The sequence below is a fragment of the Dendropsophus ebraccatus genome, chromosome 1 (genome assembly GCF_027789765.1).
Source record: "Dendropsophus ebraccatus isolate aDenEbr1 chromosome 1, aDenEbr1.pat, whole genome shotgun sequence".
Taxonomy (NCBI): Eukaryota; Metazoa; Chordata; class Amphibia; order Anura; family Hylidae; genus Dendropsophus; species Dendropsophus ebraccatus.
In genome coordinates, this window is record NC_091454.1 from 67,580,568 (window position 1) to 67,606,867 (window position 26,300).

General features: G+C 44.6%; 1 protein-coding gene across 1 annotated transcript in view; it reads right to left on the reverse strand.

The window, feature by feature from the left end:
* Positions 1-21,202: 21,202 nt before the first annotated feature.
* Positions 21,203-26,300, reverse strand: part of UBTD2 (ubiquitin domain containing 2) — a 76,220-nt gene continuing 71,122 nt past the window's right edge. Inside the window, exon 3 of the mRNA XM_069955070.1 lies at positions 21,203-21,689. Coding sequence (XP_069811171.1) covers positions 21,292-21,689 — 398 coding nt within the window. The 3' untranslated portion in view covers positions 21,203-21,291. The remainder of the gene's footprint in view (positions 21,690-26,300) is intronic.

Sequence of the window (26,300 nt, forward strand, 5' to 3'; positions counted from 1 at the left end):
GTGGATGATGATAACCCACTCTGGTATTGCAGGTAACAGCTAGTACATGCCTCTTAACTTATGTTTACAATGGCTGCAGCAACACAATGTAAATAGTCCACCCACTGGGGCCCAGTTGTCATGGATATCAAAAAACACTTGGTTAACTTTAGTATGAGTTCTCACACTAACTTGGTAAAGGCAAACATGACTCTGTGGCTGGGTTCACACACAGTATATTTGAGGCTGTATTTGTGAGGCTGTATAGCAACCAAAACCAGGAGTGGATTGAAAACACAGAAAGGATCTGTTCACATAATGTTGTAATTGAGTGGATGGCTGTCATTTAATGGCAAATTTTTGCTGTTATTTTAAAACAACGGCTGTTATATTGAAATAATGGCAGTTATTTACCGTTATATGATGGCCATCCACTCAATTTCAACATTGTGTGAACAGAGCCTTTCTGTGTTTTCAATCCACTCCTGGTTTTGGTTGCTATGAGGACCTGACTTGAGGACCAAATACAGCCTGAAATATACGTAGTGTGAACCCAGCCTGAAAGTGTAAAATAATAAAAATAAAATACACAATACTTACCTTGCAGAGTTCAGCAGCAATGCTCTGCTGCACTCTGTTTTACTTCCTGTTTCGAACTCACTGCAGATGTTCTCTGACCGGAACAGCAGGGACATCAGGGAAAGTAAACAGGCACCAGGGCAGACAGGAACCTTGGCAAGGTGAGTATGTTGTATTTTATTATTCACATAAACAATATACAGCCTTCTATGTGTATTTGTCAGAAAATATAAATGATTCAGCTTCTGGGCTGAATTGGCTAGGGTATGTGATATAAATATCTCATACTACCATCTTATTTGTATGATACTGTTTCAGAAAACATTTCAGGTATGAAGTGGTAGATCATGCAAACTGAAAAGGTTGGGCCACAAAATGCCATCTAAATTTACTTTTGGCCATATAGCGCATATATATTCACGACACAGCCCTGCAACCATTGATTGGCTGATAATTGGTCCGTGTAGTAAGGATCCTAACTCATGCTCTCCGGTCAGCGGCATACAGTACCTATGGCCAAATGTATGTCCCAAATATGGTTTTAGGAGAGATTAGTGTACAAGCTCCAGGGTGGATATCCTGCTTTATATCCCCCAGCACTTTTCCACATATCTGTCTAGTGGGGGGAGGTTCTATTACAAGGTTAAAATACATTGAAGGATACACCTTTCATTTATTCAAATACCATCCCCACTGGGAATCGCTTGTGACTGTGCTGTTCAATATTTGTGGGAGCTACATACTGCTTTCATAAAATAATAGAAATGAACTAAGCTCAGAGTTCCAACATGGAAATGTTCTATTGCCAGGAAGATAAGCAGTGTTTGTGTAAGGGATGAGATACTGCTATGTTGATCTAAGTGTATTTAATTAGGCCTTTGGTTTCTTTTACTAATTAGAATAGAGTTGTTGTCACATGTTCAGTTTTAAAAGCAAGCGTAAGATAACATATCCTAATCAATGAATTTCACAGGGGGAAAACAAAGAGAAAGTTAGAAAGTTATAGTATCATGCAAAGTTTCTCAATTGTTGCCCACAGCTGATGTTCACAAGTAAGAACCACCCCACATTTTGAGAAGCATAGATGTACCTCACCTAAACACCATACATAACAATATAGATTCCAAAAAGTATGTGCCCAGAATTATTATTATGTAGAGATGCCAACCTATAGCCGAACATGTTTCTAGAAATTCTATTTACTTTAGTGGGCCCACAGTGTCATATTGTGTCTATGGTCAACCTTCTGTAACAGATCCTGTTTCTGCGTATAGACCACAGTTATAAAGGGGTTGTCCGGCGTTTTTAAACATATTGCTGCTGGTGCATATAAAATAATAAACATGTTATGCTTACCTCTCCGCGCTCCCCCTATGTCCTGCTGCGGTGTCGCCAGTGCCCCCTGCAGACTGCAGAGTCTCCACTTCTAAACTTGTCTCGGGAGTTATGGCCCACTCAGCTAATCACTGTCTGCAGGGGTTTTCCCGTCTCACTCAGTGATTGGCTGAGCGGGCCATAACTCCCGAGACAAGTTCAGAAGTGGAGGCTCTGCAGTCAGCAGGAGACACCGCTGCAGGACACCGGGGGAGTGCGGACAGGTAAGCATAACATATTTATTGTTTTATATACACCAGCAGCAATATGTTAAAGACGGTTAAGACATCTAAATCCACTTTTTTAAGTCGGACTGGCTGTGTAATGTGGCTAGGAGCCTCCAGAGCCTCTTCCCTACTGATGAATTAGGAGGCCTCCAATACAAACGTTAAATTTCAACTGCCCTTTTTGTTCGCAGAAAGGCTACAGCCAGAGAAGCAGCTTACCCCTTCTCTCTCTACTTAGACACATGAACACTAAGATGAGTTACAAACAGTCATGTGTCTAGGTACCCTAAGATGGAAACATTTTGTCATTATGCACAGTGTTAAGTTTGGCAAAAAAAACAACAAAAAAATAAAACACCCATTTGGTGCATGGTCAGTAAGTTTTCTTGCACTTATGTAATAAATTGGGGCACAGATTTTATTTTTTTGGCACATTCACCTTCATACATGTACGGATAGAATATCTGTCCACACTACATCATTAGGTATGAGTTTTAAGCTCAATGAAAAAAACCACCATGAATATATCCATCCCTTCTAATATGACAACTATGGGTGAGCAGCTTATTAGAAATTATTTGCCTCAAACTAACCAGAATCCCTTGCTGAATGAACAGACAAGTGCATTGGCTATAGTTCCGGAAAGTTATCCTTAGGTGGCAATGGATATGAAAACCCAACCACTGGATAATGAGGTGTTATACCAACCAAAGAATGGAGGTCTGAGAATGGAGATTTGGAGAAAGCAAAAGAACATTTTTATTCTGAAGGGGGGGGGGGGGGGGGGGGGGAATTGTTGGTTGCTGGGGTGACAAAGTGCCCAATGGTGCCACACAGAGGTAGGGATTAAGACAGACTGTGGCTTAGTCTGTGACTTAAAGGTTTTATTTTGGGACTTAAAATAAAATATTCATTAAAAGTAAATGTTATAACCATGTAGGAGGTTCAATATGTGGGATTAATAACATGTATGTTACTAAGTTTGACTTTATACCCAGCAATCTTTTTTTCTTTTTTAACAAAAATTAAATGGGGGTTTATTTTATATTTCAGGAGTTTTTTAAGCTTCAAAAAAGTTGACTGGATCTTAAATTTTAAAGAATGCTCACAAATGAACTGAAGCAATGTTGTAAGGAAAAAGGGGCCAAAAAGAATGAAACATCTAGAGAAAATGTCTACCTCAACTGCTTGTTGCTAATTCTACATGTTATTACTGTGAGGTGCTCTTGTTTTTTCCAACTGTTTTTTGAGCTACATATTCAAATCATTTGTCCATGTTTTCCAGTCACCATAAATATTTGCTCACAGAGGTTGCCGATGAACACAAATTGATATAGATCTGTTAAAAATGTATATCTTATGGCTATTTCTTTGTTTGTTTTTTTAGTGGATTCAGCTGTCATTTACATATTTTTCATCTTGTGCTTGGAGGAATGACTTTTATAACAAAATAAATGAAAGCTAGCAAATGGAGCCATATGTCAAACGAAGCAGTTATTCCTCATAATGGAATGACTTTATAGAACTATACTATCATTAAGGAAGTCAGACAGCTTGTGGTGTTCTGCCCTGGAAATAAAGGAGCTCATTACTTTAATGAAGTAGGAATCTCTGACTACCCACAAGTATAGTAACCTTATGATCCAAATAATACTACATCACTTGACGTCTGGAATATATTATACATATATTTACATAGTCAAAAGTGTTGGCATCCCTGAAATGTTTCCAGAAAATTAAGTATTTCTCCAAGAAAATTATTCCATATACTCATTTATTTCCTTTGTTTGTATTGGAACCAGTTAAATCTTTGCATGGGGTGTCTGTGTGGGTAGACTCCTGCAGGCTCAGGGTGCTTCAGTGTCAGGGCCAGCTATATGATGACATTTGGATGAAGTTAAACGCTATAGCCTACAAAGAGAAGAGCACAGTAGCCTACAATCAAATATGGTGGAGGTTCAAAGATGTTTTAAGGTTGTTTTGCTTGTTTGGGTCATAATGTAGGGCCCAGTGTCAGAAAGCTGTGATTGCATCCTGGATCATTGGTCTTGCAGCGGGACAATGACCCCAAAGATGCTTCAAGACGCACCCAGAAATCGATGTGACAAAGCAATGGGAAGTTGTGAAGTAGCCAGCAATAAGAATTCTTGCTGACTGGTAGGTGATCAAATATTTATGGTGCGTTTACACAGAGATTTATCGAACAGATTTTCGAAGCCAAAACCAGGAATGGAATCTCAGTCTTTCCTTTGTGACCTTTTCTGTTTATAGTCTGTTCCCGACTTTGGCTTCAAAGATCTGTCAGATAAATCTTTGTGTAAATGCACCATAAATCTCTGTGTAAATGCACTATTATTTCATGTAATAAAATGTAAATTAATTATTTAGGAACAATACAATGTTAATTTTCTTTATAGATTCTGTCTCTCACAGTTAAAGTGTACCTACAAAAAAAATTACAGATCTCTCTATAGATATTACATACATACATACATACATACACTTATCCTGTAGGGTAACCTACAATATACAGGAGAAAATCTGCATAAAAAAAATGCACATAATGCATATTTACTAAAAACCATTCTAGTATGTTTTTCAAAGGCCTGTTTGCTAAAGTTTTGTTACATCAGAGCGTGCAGTTATGATAAAAACTGCTTTGTTCAAGAACACTTTACACTACTGTGCTTTTATTGCAGTGGATAAAGTGCAATCTTTAGTTGTCACATTTATGTAAATAAAAAATTTTTTCATACACATTCTGCATGCAGAATATGCACATTTTAAGGCTCAGTATGTTTAACTTATCTTAAAACAGCAGCGTAGCTTGTAGTTATTGAAATAAAGTCTAAAAGCAGAGTGAACCTAAATTGCTTGTGTAACCTCGGATTTATTGTGCTGTGATTTTATTAGGATACATCTGCAACCCACTGATAAACCTGCTCTATACAACACAGTACAGCTAGGCACTGAGAAGTGGACTCTGTAGCAGTGGAATAGGGTCACAGTTTGATTAAAAAGATGAGAGGCGTCTGTAATTTACATCATAGGTAGACCTCAACTATGAGAGACAAAATGAGAAAACAAAACCCGAAAATCACATTGTCTGATTTTGTAAGAATTTATTTGCAAATTATGGTGGAAAATAAGTATTTGGTCACCTACAAACAATCAAGATTTCTAGCTCTCACAGACCTGTAACTTCTTCTTTAAGAGTCTCCTCTTTCCTCCACTCATTACCTGTAGTAATGGCACCTGTTTAAACTTATCAGTAATAAAAAGACACCTGTGCATACCCTCAAACAGTCAGACTCCAAACTCCACTATGGTGAAGACCAAAGAGCTGTCAAAAGGACACCAGAAACAAAATTGTAGCCCTGCACCAGGCTGGGAAGACTGAATCTGCAATAGGCAACCAGCTTGTAGTGAAGAAATCAACTGTCGGAGCAATAATTATAAAATGGAAGACATACAAGACCACTGATAATCTCCCTCGATCTGGGGCACCACGCAAAATCTCCCCCCATGGGATCAAAATGATCACAAGAACGGTGAGCAAAAATCCCAGAACCACGCGGGGGGACCTAGTGAATGAACTGCAGAGAGCTGGGACCAATGTAACAAAGCCTACCATCAGTAACACGCTACGCCGCCAGGGACTCAGATCCTGCAGTGCCAGACGTGTCCCACTGCTTAAGCCAGTACATGTCCGGGCGCATCTGAAGTTTGCTAGAGAGCATTTGGATGATCCAGAAGAGTATTGGGAGAATGTCCTATGGTCTGATGAAACCAAAGTGGAACTGTTTGGTAGAAACACAACTTGTCGTGTTTGGAGGAAAAAGAAAGAAAGAGTTGCATCCATCAAACACCATACCTACTGTAAAGCATGGGGGTGGAAACATCATGCTTTGGGGCTGTTTCTCTGCAAAGGGGCCAGGAAGACTGATCCGGGTACATGAAAGAATGAATGGGGCCATGTATTGAGAAATTTTGAGTGCAAACCTCCTTCCATCAGCAAGGGCATTGAAGATGAAACGTGGCTGGGCCTTTCAACATGACAATGATCCAAAGCACACCACCAGGGCAACGAAGGAGTGGCTTCGTAAGAAGCATTTCAAGGTCCTGGAGTGGCCTAGCCAGTCTCCAGATCTCAACCCTATAGAAAACCTTTGGAGGGAGTTGAAAGTCCGTGTTGCCAAGCGACAGCCCTAAAACATCACTGCTCTAGAGGAGATCTGCATGGAGGAATGGGCCAACATACCAACAACAGTGTGTGCCAACCTTGTGAAAACAGAAAACGTTTGACCTCTGTCATTGCCAACAAAGGATATATAACAAAGTATTGAGATGAAATTGTTACTGACCAAATCAGAACAATGTGATTTTCTGGATTTGTTTTCTCATTTTGTCTCCCATAGTTGAGGTCTACATATGGTGTCAATTACAGACGCCTCTCTCATCTTTTTAAGTGGTGGAACTCGCACTATTGGTGACTGACTAAATACTTTTTTTCCCCACTGTATTTCCCTCTAGAAGCACTGCCTACAGGTTAATATATGCCAGTAATATTATAGAATTATGGGGCTATTATATGATTTTTCTTTTTTGGTTAGATACTGTATACATAAAAACAAACATATGAAATGTAATGGCTTATAGAGATACAGTAGTAGGGTCTGAGAGTTATGTGTAACGCCTGGAGTAGTGGATCCACTGGACCGGCACCAGCGATGGCACAAACCTCACCAGGGAGCGGAGTCTAAGGGGCCGCTGGTTTTCACCAGAGCCCGCCGCAAGGCGGGATGGACTTGCTGCGGCAGGCGACCCCCAGGTCGCTACCCCTGGCTTGGTTGCTGGTGTCGGCAGGCGAGGCGTGGCAGGAGATGGCACAGGCAATAGTCTGCAGATGAGAGAGCACGTGACAGGCTGGACACGGGAACAGGTGGAGTGACAGGGGAACAGGAACCAGGAACAGGGACTTGGGACCAGGTAACGGACAGGACTCAGGAACAGGGACTTGGGACCAGGTAACGGACAGGACACAGGAACAACAGGGAGCTGGGCCAAACGCTATGGGAAGCATGTAGAGGCTCCAACACAGGGGACAGGGCATGCTGGGATTTATAGGGGAGTGATTAGGTGCAACTACCAATTAGGAGCGCACTGCCCCTTTAAATCTGAGACAGCCGGCGCGCGCGCGCCCTAGGAGGCGGGGACGCGCGCGCCGGCCGGCACAGCGGGAGACAGGAGCGTGGAGAGGTGAGGCGCCCCCCGGGGCCGAGGTGATAGCAGCGCCGGGTCCCCGACTATGGACACCGGCTGCTGCATGGGGCAGGAAGCGGTCGCGGCGGCGGCCCGGAACGCGGGACGCCGCCGCGGCTGTGACAGTACCCCCCCCTTTGGCCTCCCCCTCTTTCTTGCCTGCAGATGGCACAGGAAGCCACAAAGTCTTTGACATCTTGAAACAGACTGGGCCACCAGTAGTGGCGAGAGATCCGTTGGCCGGTCTTACGGACTCCAGGGTGCCCGGCCTCCAACGAGGAATGACCCCACTTCAAAATACCTCTTCGAAGCGCAGGGTGAACATGAGTCTTTCCGGGGGGTACTCTCCGAAGCGAGGAGGTGACGACTGGTGCTAGGCGATCAGGCGGTAAAACATGGCAAGGGACTGTGGGTCTGTGGACGAGGACCTTCTGTAAGTTCTCCCGGTGGTGAGAGGACACGACCTTAGTCTTGGGTACGGAGAGAGGGTACACCTCGGCAGAGAAGGCATCCGCCGAGTCTTGGTCTTCTGCCGGTAGGTCGGATAGAGGCTTGGCTGGGACAGGAAACGACATAGTACACTTGGTCTGAGGTGACCTGAGACACTGGTTGGAACAGTCCTGACCCCAACTGAGAATCTCCCCGGTTCTCCAGTCCAGTTGAGGGGCATGTTCTTGCAGCCACGGGAGTCCCAGGAGGACCGCGGGGGAAGAATGGGGCAGGACGTAGAAGGATATCTCTTCTTGATGTAAAGGACCCACCTGGAGGACTAAAGGTGCGGTCTGGTAGTACACACGGTCGGTAAGAATTTCGCCTGTGACCGAGGAGATAGTCAGGGGCCTGGCTAGTCGGGTCACGGGTAGCCTCCATCTTTGGACCAATGTTGCCGCAATAAAACTGCCTGCTGACCCAGAATCGAGGAAGGCAGTAGTCTGATGATTTTGTCCTGAGGGAGTCCGGATGGAAACTGGCATAGACAGACTTGGAATGGTGGCATTCACACCTAGGGACACCTGTCCCACCGGACCTAGGTGCGAGCATTTTCCGGATGTTTGGGGACGTAGGGGACATCCCAGCCGGAAGTGATCGGAACCACCGCAATAGAGACAGAGATTCTGCTCCAGGCGCCGGATTCTTTCATCAGGCGTCAGGTGAGCCCGTTCCACCTGCATAGGAGTCTCAGGAGAGGGTTGGGACATCGAAAGGTCAGGATTCTGGAAAACCGGCGCCAGCTGGGGATGGCGACGGGAACGGGTTAGTAAATGTTCATGCCGAACCTCCTCCTCCCTCTCCGAAAAACGAGTATCAACTCGGGTGGCCAGTAGAATGAGTTCGTTCAGGGAGGTAGGCAGGTCTCGGGCAGCGAGCACGTCTCTCACTCGACTAGACAGGCCCTTCTTGAAGGTGGCCAATAGGGCGGCCTCGTTCCAGTCCAATTCAGCTGCCAGGGTGCGGAACTGGATGGCGTAGTCACCTACAGAGGAGCTGCCTTGAGAGAGGTTGAGGAGAGCAGTCTCGGCTGAAGAAGCACGGGCAGGTTCCTCAAAGACGGAGCGAAACTCGAATAGGAAGGCCCGGAGATTGGCAGCAACAGGATCATCACGGTCCCACAGTGGCGTGGCCCAGGCCAGGGCTCTACCCTCTAATAGGCTGATGATGAAAGCCACTTTAGAGCGCTCGGTGGAAAACTGACTACTCAAAAGTTCAATGTGCATGGTGCACTGAGTCAAGAATCCTCTGCACAACTTAGAGTCCCCAGAGTACTTGCTTGGGAGGGCCAGTCGGAGTGAAGAAGAAGCGTCAGGAGGTGGTGTGCGCTGGGCAGTAGTCTGCTGCTGTAAGGCGGCAGTGAGTTGCTGGATCTGCTGTGACTGTTTCTGGATTTGTTGCGCCTGCTGAGTGACCACTCTGGCGACGTCACGGAGATCAGGCACCTCGCCGGGATCCATGGTTGGAGCCTACTGTAACGCCTGGAGTAGTGGATCCACTGGACCGGCACCAGCGATGGCACAAACCTCACCAGGGAGCGGAGTCTAAGGGGCCGCTGGTTTTCACCAGAGCCCGCCGCAAGGCGGGATGGACTTGCTGCGGCAGGCGACCCCCAGGTCGCTACCCCTGGCTTGGTTGCTGGTGTCGGCAGGCGAGGCGTGGCAGGAGATGGCACAGGCAATAGTCTGCAGATGAGAGAGCACGTGACAGGCTGGACACGGGAACAGGTGGAGTGACAGGGGAACAGGAACCAGGAACAGGGACTTGGGACCAGGTAACGGACAGGACTCAGGAACAGGGACTTGGGACCAGGTAACGGACAGGACACAGGAACAACAGGGAGCTGGGCCAAACGCTATGGGAAGCATGTAGAGGCTCCAACACAGGGGACAGGGCATGCTGGGATTTATAGGGGAGTGATTAGGTGCAACTACCAATTAGGAGCGCACTGCCCCTTTAAATCTGAGACAGCCGGCGCGCGCGCGCCCTAGGAGGCGGGGACGCGCGCGCCGGCCGGCACAGCAGGAGACAGGAGCGTGGAGAGGTGAGGCGCCCCCCGGGGCCGAGGTGATAGCAGCGCCGGGTCCCCGACTATGGACACCGGCTGCTGCATGGGGCAGGAAGCGGTCGCGGCGGCGGCCCGGAACGCGGGACGCCGCCGCGGCTGTGACATTATGTTATGGCGTCATACAATCTGGAGGCTCTACAGGGCTATAGTATGGTTGTAAACATGAGAACTTAGGGCCCTATTACACCAAAAGATGACTGACAGATTATTTTACAGATTTTTTCAGCAAACGTCTGGAACGGACTATAAACAGGGATCAGGTAGAAAAGATAAGACTGAGATTTCTCCTCTTTTTAAATCCATTCCTGGCTTTGGCTGAAAAAAATCAGTAAAATAATCTGTCAGACATCTTTTGGTGTTATAGGGCCTTTACACCTTCTGGCTCAGCTAAGATTTATTGACCCTTTCAGGACCGGTGCAGATAGTGCCTTGAGGACCAGAGCCCATTTTTGAAATCTGACCAGTCTCACTTTATGTGGTTATACGTCTGTGATGCTATAACTTGGGGCCCTATTTCACGGGTCAATTATTGTTCAAAAAGTCGTTAGATTGTTCAGATTTGAACAAAAATCGTTTTGTGTAATAGCAGGCAACGATTAAACGACCAAGGAGAAATAGTTGATTGTTTAATAGGATGTGGACCTACTTTGTTTGATCGTTCGGTGGAATAAGTCATAGCTGAAACGTACGCAACAGCGACGACTAAACGACCGCAAGAACAATCATAAATAACTATCATCGTTACGTGTAATTGGGCAAACAATTTCAGGTTGTTTTCCGTAGCAGTCGTTTCAGATTGTTTATCGTTAGTCATAAGAAAAAAAAAAAATTACTAACCGGTAATTTATTTTCTTTGAGCCTATGACGGCACCACTGGAGAGGACCACCTCCTCCCATTGGACAGGAAACAGGACCACTGCACCTTTAAAAGAAGCACACTGCCCCACTCATGCCAGACTATCAGCAAGAACCTAGGAGCGAAGGCTTAACAAAACATACATGTAGCAAATAAACACATGGCAATAGTATCATAAGTATCTACTATCACTTTGACTATACATGCAGTACAAAAAAAAAATCCTCTCTTTGCTCTATATATATCTATATACATATGTACATAAATTTATCAATATATATATATACATACACACACACACACACACACATCTACTCTTTGGGTGGGTTATAGGAGGGGTGCCGTCATAGGCTCAAAGAAAAGAAATTACCGGTTAGTAATTTTGGTTTCTCTTCTCACCCTATGACGGCACCCCTGGAGACAAGACTAGGGATAACCGCCTGGGGGGGGGCACTGCCTGTAGAACTCTATGGCCAAATCTGAGGTCCTCTGAAGCAGAAAGTTGTAATCTATAATGTTTAAAGAATGTATGTGGGGTACTCCAGGTAGCTGCTCTACATATCTCTATCGAAAATGAAGCCCTCTCTGCCCATGAGGTAGCCACTGACCTAGTTGAATGTGCAGTGATGGAGTGGGGTAGGTCTTTACTCTGTAGTATTTTTTAATGGCTTGCGTAATCCATCTCGATATAGTTTGAGAGGTAGCTGCTTTGCCCCTATTCTTCCCTTGGAAAGCTATTAGGATGTTATCTAATCTCCAATCCTTGGTAAGCTGTAAGTACCGTACTATAGCTCGTCTCACATCTAGACAATGAAAGGAACCTTCCCTGTCATTAGATAGATGTACACAAAAAGATAGCAAGATGACCTTCTAGGATCTATTGAAATCGGATACCACCTTGGGCAAGAAGGCCGGATCAGGAGAGAGAGTAATTCTGTTGTCTTGGATAGTCATATATGGTTGAGCAATGGAGAAGGCTCTAATCTCCAGAAGTGATTGCTAGAAGAAATGCCACCTTCCAGGAGAGAAATTTTTTGTGTATTTCTGAAATGGGCTCAAATGGGGCTGATGTTAGACCTGAGGGAACCATGTTTAAGTGGCAGGGTGGCAGTTTCGTTTTTAAAGTAGGATGGAGCCTCAGAGCAGCTTTGACGAAACGTTTAACCCAAGGGTGTTCTGCTAGCCTAAAAACAAAGAGAGCACTTAGGGTAGAAATTTGTACTTTTATTGTACTGGGCCTTAAATGTCTATTGAGTCCTTCTTGCAAGAAGTCCAATATGAGAGAAATATTGGGAGGCTCTAAGACATTGACAGGTTGTTTGATAAAGCGGAGAAAGGTGTTTCAAGTTCTAGAAGAGAAGATATGACATCATCGGATAGTCCTCTGTCCTTTAGTAACTGCCTCTCAAAAGCCAGGCTGTCAGATGTAAATTTTTCACTCCTGCATGGTACACTGTTCCCTGGTTCAGGAGATCTACTCGTTCTGGCAGTATCCAAGGATCCTCTATAGACATCTTCCGGAGCCAGGCAAACCACACCCTCCTTGGCCAGAATGGATCAATCAGTATTATGTGTGCTCTGTCTTGTCTGATCTTCTTGATGACACGAGGAAGAAGTCGGATTGGGGGAAAGGCATAAAAAAAGGCCTGTCTGCCATGACTGTGCTAGAGCGTCTAGGGCTAGTGGTTTGTCTGACGGGCACAGAGAGTAGAAGATCTTGACTTTTCTGTTTTGGCGGGTCTACCTGTGGAAAGTCTTAGAGATGACATATCTGGTGGAACACATCCTGATTTAATTCCCACTCTCCTTGATGGAGTCGGTATCTGCTTAGGAAGTCCGCTTGGTAATTGTCCACTCTTTTGAGGTGAAGAGCTGTCAGGGAGAGGAGATTGAGTTCTGCCAACTTGAAAATGAAAGGAGAAATTCTCATTAGCTCTCTTGATCTTGTGCCCCCTTGACGATTTAGATATGCCACTGCAGTCGCATTGTCCGTGAGAACCCTCACATTTCTTCCCTAAATGACCGGAAGAGATTGTGCTAGTGCAAGGAACACTGCTCTTAATTCTCTTATGTTCTGTGAGTCCCTGGATGTTTCACGGAAGTCCTTTGTCTAGGTTGTCCCTTCTTCTCCACCAGGAGAGGGATCTGAGAGTCTGAGACGACAAAACAAACAAGTCGTCTAGATTGTCATTGCACCCATTCCACACTTCCAGGACCTGGGACTGTAGGGTTATTGAATTGTATTGTGCCCACTGAACTGCTGGGATGCAGGAAGTGAGAAGACCCAACACAGAAATGGCTCCCCTAATAGAAACTTTTGGGTAATCAACCAATTCCCGTACTTTGAGAATTACCAGGGCAATCTTATTCTCCGGCAAAAAGGACCTTTGAGAAACTGATTTCAGACAAATTCCTAAAAATTTGCACTGTTGTGAGGGAGTCTTATTTGATTTTTCATCATTAACTTCCCAACCAAGTTTTGTGAAAACCTCTTCTACAAATGAAATACTAGATCTTACAGAGGTTATAGAATTGCCCACAATGAGTAAATCATCAAGGTAAGGGACAATAATTATGTCCCTTTCCCTGATGTGTGCCATCACTTCCGCCATGACCTTAGTAAAAATTCTGGGAGTATGGGAAATACCAAAGGGTATGGCTGTGTACTGAAAATGCATTACCGCTTCTCCCAAATTAACTGCTACCCTAAGGAATTTTTGGTGATCTGGGTGAGCTGGGATATGGTAGTACGCATCTCTTAATATCTATGTTAGCCATGAAACAGTTGTGGGACAAGTTGAGAAATGCAGAGGAGATTGACTCCATTCTAAATTTTTCGTAAGTGAGGACACGATTAAGAGGCTTGAGGTTATGATGGTTCGGAAGGACCCATTTGGCTTTTTCACCATGAAGAGTGTAGAATAAAACCCTCTACCTATCTGTTCTGCAGGTACCGGGACTAAGATCCTTTTATCTAACAGGGATCTAACCTCAGCCACTATAGAGGAATGTTTTTCAAGATCAGAGGTAAGATTAATAATTACAAATCTATCTCCTGGGGAGGACAAAAAAGAAATTTTTAGGCCATGCTTTATTGGTGTTGCAAACAAAAGAACTGTTCGAAATTTTACATCATTCAGAACAGAAAAAAGCTAAATCACCCTCCCACAGGAACCTGGCGTCATTGTGAGGGTATCTTAGATGTTTCACCGCCCGAGAACATGAGCCCTCCACCTTTCTTGGGGGTCTCCAGTCCTTTCCGCCCACCTGGGCACCTCCTCTGCGTCTCTTCTCTCTGCCTCTGGAAGGCCTGGTAGATTGGGTAGAAATAAGCGGAAAGCCTTTCTTCTTATCTAAGGCCGACCCAAATAGGAGTTTCCCCTCACAGGGTACTGCGCAAAGCTTAGCTTTGGATGTGACATCTCCCTTCCAGTCTCTATGCCAAAGGGTTCTCCTTGCAGAATTTGAAAGGGCTGCTGACCTTGCGGAAAGCTTGAGAGCATCTGCTAATGCCTCAGCCATAAAGGATACCGAGTTCTCCATGGTCGGGAATCTAGCCAATAACTCTTCCTTACTAGCTCCATCCTTGATCTGGTTCTTAAGCTGTGTTATCCAGATTTCTAGGGACCTTGCCACTGAAGTTGTAGCAATGAGGGGCTTAAACGTAGATGCCTCCCAATTCTTCCTCAGATATACTTCTGCCCTCATCCATAGGATCCCACATGGACACGGAATCTTCAAAAGGTAGAGCGTCTTTGCGAGTACGCTTAGCTACTGGAGGGTCGATCTTAGGTGTTATGTCCCAACACTCTGATTCTTCAGAGCTGAATGGGTACTTTCTCTTATAAGCCCGAGGCACAAAGAACTTTCTATCCGGGCGAGACCACTCATCAGATATCAAAGTCTTTATGCTCTGATGGATGGGAAAAAACAGGACGTTGTTTAGGAGCCAATCCTTCGAACCTAATGTCCTGAAATTATTTAGGCTGGGGAGTGTCTTCTATAGCCATAGTCTGTCTAACAGCCTTAACAATACTGTCAACGTATTCAGATGGCATAAGTTTTTTAAGAGGATCTTCCCCTAGAGATTCCAGACTAAAAGGGAGCTCCCCTGGTTCCTCGAGACCTGACAGTTGTTCGTCCTCCTCCTCACCATATTGAGAAGGTGGGGCCTCCCTGCTTGGTCCTGGGATCTCCACTGGGGCTTCATTCTCAGGTATAACAACGGTAGGAGGTACGGGGGTAGATGTAGAAGGGAGAGAGGCCCGAATCTGTCTCTTAATCAACCCCTTCGTACTTCTCAAAAACGCTGTCCCTTGATCATCCAGTAGCCTGTTCATACAGCCACGACATAGAGTTTTAGTATAAGAACTACTGAGTCGCTTTTTACGAATTGGACAATATCTAGGATTAGGTCTCGTTTTCCTAGATTCCTCCTGTTACAAACAAAATGATACGAATTAAAATAAACTTAATAAAAAAAATTACTTAAATGGGGGGAACCCTTCTTACCCATACCGCAGCAGTCTCAGGTTGAGGGTTATTAGCTGGCTCAGCGCCTTGGGACTCCATAATATGCTCACTTATGCGTAGCACGAGTACCACCAACAGAGGCAGCACTCCAGTACACCAGAAGCTCAAACTGGACATACACTGGACTATGGCCAGTGTCCATTTTTAAATCTGGTGCCAAAACGGGATGAGTGGCTGGCTCTGCCCCCCGCCGCAGCGGCACTGATGCAGCCAGGGCCGCCATCAGGAATTTCGGGGCCCCATACAACCAAAGTGTCTGGGCCCCCCACATTAATAAAAAAAAAAATAGTGTGTTCGCCCCACGCCTTGCTGGGAGGTATAATTTGGTTCCGATCAATTCTAGAGAACTGGCTCATATACCCCATTTTCCCCAGTGGCTTAAAATGTAACCTGTTATACAGTTATAAAATTGTAGAAACTAAATGTGAACAAGGTGCAATTTAAATGTCACCATACAGACACTTACTTGTATAGCTGCCTCTTGTGCTCTGTATACAGTGCATTATATCCACCCCTGCAACGTACAATTTATAGCGTGTCTACAAGCCCAGCGGGGCTCATTATGATGGAGACTAAAACTTATACAAGAGTGGGGTAGGGGTTCCCCTGTATTCAGAATGCTTGAGTACTAGGCAATGCCCCGTTTGGGGTTATTGAATTTCGAGGGTCTGGGGGGCTGTTTGATTTGTATATGTTCACCAATATCCCCCCCCCCCCCCCCCCCCGGTATGCTCACTAACATAGAATATGTTGATAAGGCTAATATAATGAGGCTGTTCCATGTTAGTGAGCATATACAACTCACACCCCCCCCAGGCAGACTAGTTTAGCTCACCCAAGACAGTGATAGCGAATACATGGCGGTGAGAACGCTTTCTAGGAGATCCTGTTTGTGCAGCAAAGGTGTCTTTATCCTGCTCTGCATAGACCCTCGAAATACAATAATCCCAGACGGGGCATTGCCTAGCACTCAACAGCATTCTGAATACAGGGGAACCCCTACCCCACTCTTGTGTAAGTTTTAGTCTCCATCATAATGAGCTCCGCTGGGCTTGTAGACACGCTATAAATTGTACGTTGCAGGGGTGAATATAATGCACTGCATACAGGGCACAAGAGGCAGCTATACAAGTAAGTGTCTATTTGAATTGCACCTTGTTCACATTTAGGTTCTACAATTTTATAACTGTATAACAGAGGTTACATTTTAAGCCACTGGGGAAAATGTGATATATGAGCCAGTTCTCTAGAATTGATCTCACACACAGACACCAGCACACATGTATACAGACACCAGCACACATGTATACACACATACAGACACCAGCACACCAGGGCACAATAAAGTTTGAACTTCTGCAACCTGGAGAAATCACCTGATATCACCTGCAGTCCTATGTAACACCACATAACACAGTGGTATCTCTGAGTACAGATAATGTAGTAGATTTCACCTGCAGTCCTATGTAACAGCACAGATAACACAGTGATATCTCAGAGTATAGATCATGTAGTAGATGTCACCTGCAGTCCTATGTAACAGCACAGATAACATAGTGATATCCCTCTGAGTACAGATAATGTAGTAGTCACCTGCAGTCCTATGTAACAGCACAGGTAACACAGTGATATCCCTCTGAGTACAGATAATGTAGATGTCACCTGCAGTCCTATTAACAGCACAGATAACACAGTGATATCCCTCTGAGTACAGATAATGTAGTAGCTGTCACCTCGGGGCACCCCTACTAAATGATGTTCTACAAAATAAGAAAAGTGTCATACAGTGACTCACAGGTGACGTCTTCTTTGATCTGAGGCGTCACTTTCCCTTTTCCTCTCCATCCGGCCCAGACCTCCAGGATGATTCCTTCCAGATGTTTCATCTTTTCAGAACCTGCGAGACAAACAATTTAGGCTCCGCACATTTCTAGCAACTTCCTTCCCTTTCTCCCTCCTGTAGGCTCCCATAGTAACTGCGCTGTTTGGTGTTATGTGCAGTAAAGCGAGTAGGAATGTGGGATGCCCCCTGTATGTAGGATTCCCTGCTGTGCCCCCTGTATGTAGGATTCCCTGCTGTGCCCCCATGAGCTAATAATGCCCCTAGAGGTGGCCCCCATGAACTAATAATGCCCCCAGAGGTACCCCCATGAGCTAATAATGCCCCTAGAGGTGGCACCCATGAACTAATAATGCCCCCAGAGGTACCCCCATGAGCTAATAATGCCCCCAGAGGTGCCCCCATGAGCTAATAATGCCCCCAGAGGTGGCCCCCATGAACTAATAATGCCCCCAGAGGTACCCCCAATGAACTAATAATGCCCCCAGAGGTACCCCCATACACTAATAATGCCCCCAGAGATGCCCCCATGAGTTAAAAATGCCCCCAGAGGTGCCCCCATGAGCTAATAATGCCCCCAGAGGTGCCCCATATACTAATAATGCCCCCAGAGGTGCCCCCATGAGCCAATAATGCCCCCAGAGGTGCCCCCATGAGCTAATAATGCCCCAGAGGTACCCCCATATACTAATAATGCCCCCAGAGGTGCCCCCATGAGCTAATAATGCCCCCAGAGGTTCCCCACATACACTAATAATGCCCCCAGAGGTGCCTCCATACACTAATAATGCCCCCAGAGGTGCCCCCCATATACTAATAATGCCCCCAGAGGTGCCCCTAAAAAAAACAAACCTCATACTCACCTAATCCGCGCTGTGTGGCTGCAGGCAGCAGCTCTTCCTCCTCTTCGGGCTCCATCTTGCGAGCCGCAGGGACGGGACTTCCCGCAGGCGTGATGACGTCACATCATCACGCCTGCCGGAGGTCACGTCCCGGCCTCCCATAGGCTGCTGGTATGAAGTGCCGGCAGCCTATGGGAGAGAATACAGGAGGAGGACGCTGACAGGTCCTTCTCCTGTATTCTGATCGCTTTAATGTTCCGCCCGCTCAATGTGCGTGCGTGGCCGCAGCTTCTCGGGATGCTCAAAAACAGGCGGCAAGGGGGGCAGTGCGGGCCCCCCTAGCGTAGCGGCCGGCGGGCCCCCCCCCCATGTCTCTTAGGGTCCGGGCCCCATACGGCAGTACTGGTTGTACTGCCCTATCGGCGGCCCTGGATGCAGCACACCCTCCCGTGCACCTGGAGCTAATCTTCCCCCCCCCCCCCCCCCCCCCAACTCACAGGGATCCCAGGCCGACGCCATCCAGCCTCGACCCGGTCCCCAGCGTGTGACGTGCGCACGCCACACACACAGGGAAACAAGCAGCAGGCGAATGCACAGCCCCGGTCCTGGAGCCGCCGGGGGAGCACGGGAACACTCTTTCGGAGGTGCGGGGGTTGGGACTCAGACTTTGATGTGGCTCCAGCAGTGGAGTCTTCTACAGCCGGGATGTCAGCAGGATAAGGTAACGCCAGGTGCCAGTCTCCCTCTTCTTAGAAAAAAAGAACCCAGCTAGCAGATGGAAACAGGTCCAGTGGTCCTGTTTCCTGTCCAATGGGAGGAGGTGGTCCTCTCCAGGGGTGCAGTCATAGGAAGAGAAGAGAAAAGTCGCTTGGTGTAGTAGTACCTTAATCCTAGCAATTTTGATAATGTTTTCTTGTGACATATTGTACTTTAGGTTAGTGGTAAAATTTGGCCAATATCCATACAATTTGTGTGAAAAATGCCTACATTTCATGAAAAGATGACAAGATTAGCGGTTTTCTGATTTTTTATTTTTATTTTCTGCAATTGTTGTGCGGGTTTAGTTATGTGAATTTTATTGCCAGTGTACTTTATTTTTTCTACATTTATTATTGCATTGGGGGCTATGGGGATTTTATGTGTTGTGTACTTTATTTTTTATTTGTGTGTGTTTTATATTTACTGGTATACTTTTACTGTCCAACCATGGGGGACATTACTATTTCATTGCCTAATTACAGGCACATCACATTGCAGATCTGCATTGCATTCTCAATGTGCCTGTAATAGGCAAAACTGACCAGGCACAGCCCCGATGGGAAAAGAGGGAAGATTCTCCCTCTATTCTACACTATAGGTGCCAAGATCGGCCTGATTGCAGCACCTATAGGGTTAACTGCCACGATCTGCGCTCAACATGGGTCACGGCAGATGCCCAGCTATCACTGACAGCTGGGACCGGCCACGGGATGGCACGGGCGCAGCTCCTGCGCCCCTTTTATCCCAGGACGTAACTCACCGCAAAAAAGGACGTACGTTATGTCCTTAGTACTAAAGGGGTTAAAGTCTTAACCTATGGTAACTGGCTTATAATGAGCCCAATGAGCCTTTGGCCCATCACTAATATAGGAACATTTCGGTTCATGTATTAAGAATAGTCCTTACTGAGTATCTAATATTTTGAAGTCTAAACACAGAAAGTCCTGTGTTTCCCAGGTCATCCGAGCGCTCACAAAGGCGGCAGCCATTTGATTGACAGAAGCATTGAGCCATGACACTCTGTACTGGCAAGCTGCAAACATGCTTTATATCACATCCACTGTTTATTTCGATTTCGACGACAGTGACACTTTAAAAGGGAATGTGTCACCAGAAAATGACCTACAGTTTAAGTAATGTTTTTATGTTAAATTTTAAGGGTGCGTTCACACGTACAGGATCTGCAGCAGATTTTATGGCTCAGATTTGAATCTGCAGCAGATCCGCAGCAGATTTGATGGCCCAGAGTTGCTTTGCATTGAATCTGCAACTTCAAGTCTGCGCCATCAAATCTGCTGCAGATCCTGTACATGTGAACGCACCCTAAAAAATTTTTTGGGTGTTTTTCTTTTCTTAGTTCCCACTTTCTATTATAACTTATTCCTACATTACATTGATGGGATGTGTACAATAAAATTCATCAATATTGTCTAAATAACAAAATTTCCACCACAGGTGGGGCCCTGAGAAACTGAAAGGTCTCACTCAGATACCACCACCCAGACTTTGACTGGCACATAAGGGAGCAGGTAAATCTACCGCTAGGCCATTGAGCTAGTGTGAGCTCCCACTAGTGTCTAGTTTTAACAGAGAAACAGTCACTTACTTTGTCTTTTAAAATGTCAAGGTGACACAATCTCAAGTCGACTTGCATTCTGTGTCAGCACAGCACCTTTACAAACAGTATCACAAGGGCCTTAGATAGTAAGCACACCATGACCTACTGCTACATTAAGGTGATCGTATGGTCACTACTATTGTACTTCAATCAACGATATAAGAACACGCTTTTATGTGCATGAGCCCTAGAAGTGCAGGGTTACTGAGTGTCTCCGAAGTATCATCTAGAGAGTTCAGCGGGGGTCCTAAAAACATCACAGGACCACCTCGATGGAGTAAGGTTAGGCAAGAATAGGACGCTTATTACTTTCTATGCAACCCCAGCACTATATTAAAAAAAATAATAATTTAATGACAGGAGTACCCCCTTTAAGATATTCAACCTTAGATTGTGAGAATGTTTCCTGTAATAACCTTCCCGCACCACATAAAATCGGCCAGGTATATGGCTTTCACAAAACATAACACATTTGGTTGTTTCAAATTTTCATTGTTTTGCTTTTGAAAAGTGCAATGCTAAATACTTCACGTACAGTCCAAACCTTTATAGAACAGATAAAAAAAGATAGTTTTCCTGATGTTATAAAAAGTCTTTTGTTGCATTAAGAAATACGACCGATTCCCCTCCCCCACCCTCCCATAAAACTTAGAGGAAGGCCCGGCTCTTCCTTCTGTGCTCATCTGCACATGTCCACTGAACCAGCTACAAAAGTCCTGTGATGCCAAAGAGGCCTGCAATGGGTTACATTGCTCTGACAACTCAGGTCTCAGAGAAAAAAAAAAGAAAGTTACAGGCTGCGTACAAACATAGCAAGGAGTGATTCGAGTAAAGAGGACGACGGTGGGCAAAGTCTTTGAGATGGTCAATTCTCTACTGGTGTGGGATTTGGAACAGGCTGGCTCACTATTACTTGTACTACATAGTCCTTGGGAATCTTCAGCTCCTCCAGCTTCATTTTGTCTGTGAGTGGCCGTCCAGAAAAAAACCAGCGCTGGCTGGCGGGTTCAACCCCCTCGGCGGTGTGAAGGCGTCTTTTCATATGATAAACAGTGTCCGTGCTGCGCACCAAGAGTCTAAGGTCTTTGCCTGTTGAGAGGCGCAGGCGCAGCTGGCATTCATGACCAGAATTTGGAGGCGGCTCAGGGATATCCAAAGTTTCTGTGTCACTCTTCTCCTCTATCATATTGATTGGAGGGGCAAGGCAGTAAACAGGTAGCTGGTAGCGGTTTCCCAGTTCGTCATAGCATTCCGTAAGGGCACCTTCAAGAAAAATAGGAAGAAACAAATTGTAAGAATAGTCTGTATAAAAAGTTAAAGAACACAACATATTTACAAGAGGAAAAAAAAAAAAAAAAAAACGTGCATTTGACACTAGGTGAGAATCCATAATAGGGAACCATAGGCGCTCCATGTGCCATTACACAGGGTCCGTTCATGCAGCATACTGTAGGCTCTGACAAATGTGGAAGGAGGGCAATGAAAATCAACCAAATGGTCCAGTAATGTCCTGCCAAGTTCTCCACATAGTTACCATTAGACATCTCACTGCTTGGTGCAAAGAGCCTCAAAATCTAGTTCAAATGGGATCATGTCAAGGCCAAACAAAAAGGAAAACGCAGCAAGGACGGGAAGTCTATAAACCTAAGCTACAAGTAGACATTGATGTCTTTTATACATTTTTGAGGACTGGTTTGCGTCCTTGTAAACTACTGATCGTGTGAATAGCCCAATAGACATCAATGTGCACTAACTCTAGTACGGAAATAGGGATCTGTAGATTACGGGATGTGTGAATAAGGATTCACTCAGCTTCTATGCACACACACGCACACAGATTACAAGCTAATAAGTCACAGATAAGGATGTTACCTATAGTAGCCATTCAAACCCATTTGTGTTAACTTTTGTACATGTTATCAGGCCTAAATCACCAGGGTATGTGAACTTTGGATAAGGGTTTTTTGATGTTATTGGTTGTCATGATTTAAAAAGAGAAAACACAGTAGTTTGACAATAAAAATGGCTTCACCCAACCACTAACCATGAGTAGGAACACAAAAAAAAAAAAAAAACTCTTGAAAAAGAAAGCAAAAAACTTCTGCTTTTGAGTTCTTAAGCAAAAAACAACCAAAAGTTAAATATCACATTATTTGAAACCAAATTAGAAAAAAACAAACAAACAGCTTCACCAATTTCTCATAACTACTTTTTGTCCTGCAGGTGGCGCACACAAATTAAGCAGACGTTTCATTATAAAAAGGAGTCAAGTCCCCAAACCTAAGCATTTACTTTGCTACTGGACTGCTATTCTGCACATGTTTCTCAGCTGGACCATTAAAAATGTAAGAGGTTTTTTTTTTCCCCCTGGCGTCAGATGGCACAGGTTCTTGCTGACTGGGTATGACAGAGATACGGTTAGCAGTGGTTTTGTGGTTAAGATGCAATATATGTGTGTCCAGTGACCTCATTCTTGACAAGAGTAATTGGCAATAACGATTCTGGTAATCATATCTCTTGAGCATTGCAGCATCACACTTTAGATATGCAAATGCTATAAAACTACTAGAAAAACACCAGTGTCCTGAGCACCAGTTCAGCACAATCTGTTCTATTGTGTCAAAATACTTTATATCCTTTGCCTAAGTTAATACATTGATAGACGAGTTTTTCCTATATCAGCATTTTATAGTCTGGGGTATATGGAAGGAGGAAACCACATATTCATTAGCTGTGCAATAAGACTAGAGGCCAGTGTTTACAACTAGATTTTCTGGTGATAAAAGGCTCCCCACATAACATGATTATAGCATATTTATTAGTTATTGCAGATTATATATATATATATATATATATATATATATATATATATATATATATATATATATATATATATATATATATATATATTACATACACATACATACATTTTGGGGCTGTATCATCGAGAGGGTACATGCTGTGAAACTAAAGAACCAAGTCATAGTAGAATCTCACCATTTCCAGCATACAAGCAGAACACATAGAAGGTACAGTATTGGGAGATCTCCCTTCCTCTGGCAGTTTAATGGACATTCCATAAAACTTGGGATATATGGAATATAAGTTTTAATTACAGGTAAGCATTTTGTAGATTAAAGAAAAAAAAAAATCCTATACCAGTTTGAAATACATATATATCCTCCAATAACTAAGACTTCATGTTCGATGCTATATTACGATATGTGTGGCACTGGCGATTATATGGAACCATTGAAGTCTATAGGCCTATACTGTACCCCCTTATGCTTCAATTTTATACAAAGTTTTAATTCTGTCAGGATCTGACAATACAAAATTGGATTCAACATTTATTTTGTCTGTTAGGGTGGGTTCACACTGTGTTTTGGCAATCAGTTTAACAGATCCTTTTTTTTTTTTTTTTTTTTTAACGGTCAAAAAAGTAGTGTCAACAGTACTTTATTGTGCATCAAAAAAACTCATCCGTTTTGATCTTTTTTTTTTTTTTTACATAATGCAAGTCAATGGAAAGACTGATGCACACAAATGCATCAGTTTTTTGCAATAAACGGATCAGTTAAACGGATGCTGAAAACGCAGTGTGAACCTAGCCTAATACAATCATTGTATAACAGATATGTGAATACAGAATCTCCTATTCATGTGCTACCATGTGTACAGAGCATTATATACCATTTCATAGTCCTTTCATTGAGGACATACCTACCAGATACATGGGCCATTCATATTTTATCTACGGCACACTCTGTACAATGTACTATTTCTATGCTTCTATTTTCTTCGACAAACTGGCTACATTTAATAGTTTGCATGGATTCAGAAGTCCATTAATTATAATTAGCTGCAGCATTGGTCCACTGGTTCTTGATACTGGCTTTAGCAACCTTGTCCTATCTGTATCAGTACAGACTGAATTCTCCATTCCTGGGTAACAAGGCAGCAGAGTGCAGTAACTCGAAGCACAGCGTGTCACTTATAAGGGACATGTGAAAGCTGGGAGAGCAGAAATGGCCCAATTAAGAACAGCTGGCGTTTGATGCGTGCTTCTGACAAAACCAAGGGATGGGGGGAGAAGAACAGCAGCACTGTTATAATGTTTCAATAAATGTTATTACAGAAATAGCTACAATCTCTTCTAAAGACAACTCCGGGGTTTTGCTAGATCTTTTATACACCCATGGTCCTAATTTCACATTTTTCCTGTAGCTGTATCCATGTTTTCCAGGCAGACCTAGGGCTGCTCTCATCTTCTCCTGCAACAAAGGGTTAAATGGCTGAGCATTTAGGATTTTACAGACCAGAACTAACTGTAGTTTCAGTTATCTAACATGGCATGTTCATTTCTGCCGTGGCTCTCACATTTTTTTATTTTTTTTTTTACATTGGCAAATTTTTAGGATGCAGAAAACTGCCAAACCAGGTTGATACATCCCTCCCCGTCCTTTAATGGTACTTTGATCTGCAAATTGTATTCCATGGTTTACTACTTTACTGAAAGGCCTTCCATTACCATTCTTTGTGCAGAACCATCCTGCATGGCTTTGGCAGCAGTGTTTATAGACACATGCTCTGCAATAGGAGGCAAGCAGGGCAAAGATATGCAGCAAGGCATGATAGAGGGACAACTCTGCTATTTGACACCACAGCAACAGATGTAACAGACTAAACATTAACATTAACTAAACATCACAAATTTTTTTTTTTTTACTTTTTTTGGAGCACGCTAAGGGCCTTATTGGACGGCCCAATGCTTCCTGTAAGCAAGCACTGATCTGCTACATCGGCGCTCGCTTACAGAGTCCATAACAAAGCTCCATAATCATTCAGCAAGGGCTGCACGGACCTAGTTAGCGATGTCTGCACAGCCTTTTTGCCCTTAAACTGCCTGTACATTGCCTGTCCACGGTCGTGGTGTTCTTCTGCTCTTTTCCCAGAGCCGCCACTTAGCTTCAGAGCTGCTACTCAAGCGTTAGTTGTCAGCCCCTTGTCACTATAACACGTAGCCATGCTCTGTTGGTGGTCAATGATTTTGGACCAGTGTGGTGCACTGCTGTGAGGCTCGACCAGTCACTTACTAGATTGTAACACGTGACGCCACTTCTGTGGTGTTTGGTCAGAATATAGCCTAGCCAGATGGTATACTGTCATGACGCCAGTGCCGGCTGGTCAAACAGGTATGGTGGCACACCTGTTTTTAGTTTAGGGAGGCTAGCTATACCCTTTTCCCTGTGGTCCATGACCTGCTGGTCTGTGAGTGGGTCCCTTGGGCAAATATCATGTTGGTCCGGAGTGGAGTTGTGACCCACCCGGACTATCGGTACTGCCACCCACAGAAAGAGGAGATGACCCAAGGATGTGGTTACTACTGTGAAGGTGCTTGAACAAGAATCACTGAGTCCCATTTGCATAAATAAGTTATCTTTACGGAGTATACTTTATACAGCAGTTAATAGCAGACTGTAGACTAGAAAAAGACAGGAACTGTACTGAGGACCTTCAGAGCGGAAGAGTAGCGAGTAGTTGAGAGTAGTGTGTCATTAGAGTCCCAACCCAGGGTAGAAGTGTGCTCTGGCAGAGAGAGAAGGAAAGAAAGAATAATGTAGACTTTTACTTGTGGCCGTGTTTGACTTCTTGTCCTTACACACTTACTGCCCATCAGTGTCGGGCGACCCATCCTAGAGGGTGACACAAGCTCCAGACCCTGTTACCTGGCATGAGCAGAGTGGCCAAGGTTTCCTGGTGACACCCGCAGGATAGAGTACGCAGGCTTCTAGCAACTTTGCTCTATCTGGATCAGTTCCTCTTGTTATCAGGATACTGTCCTGCTCTTTTAGACTGGTTCTCGGTGTGGGT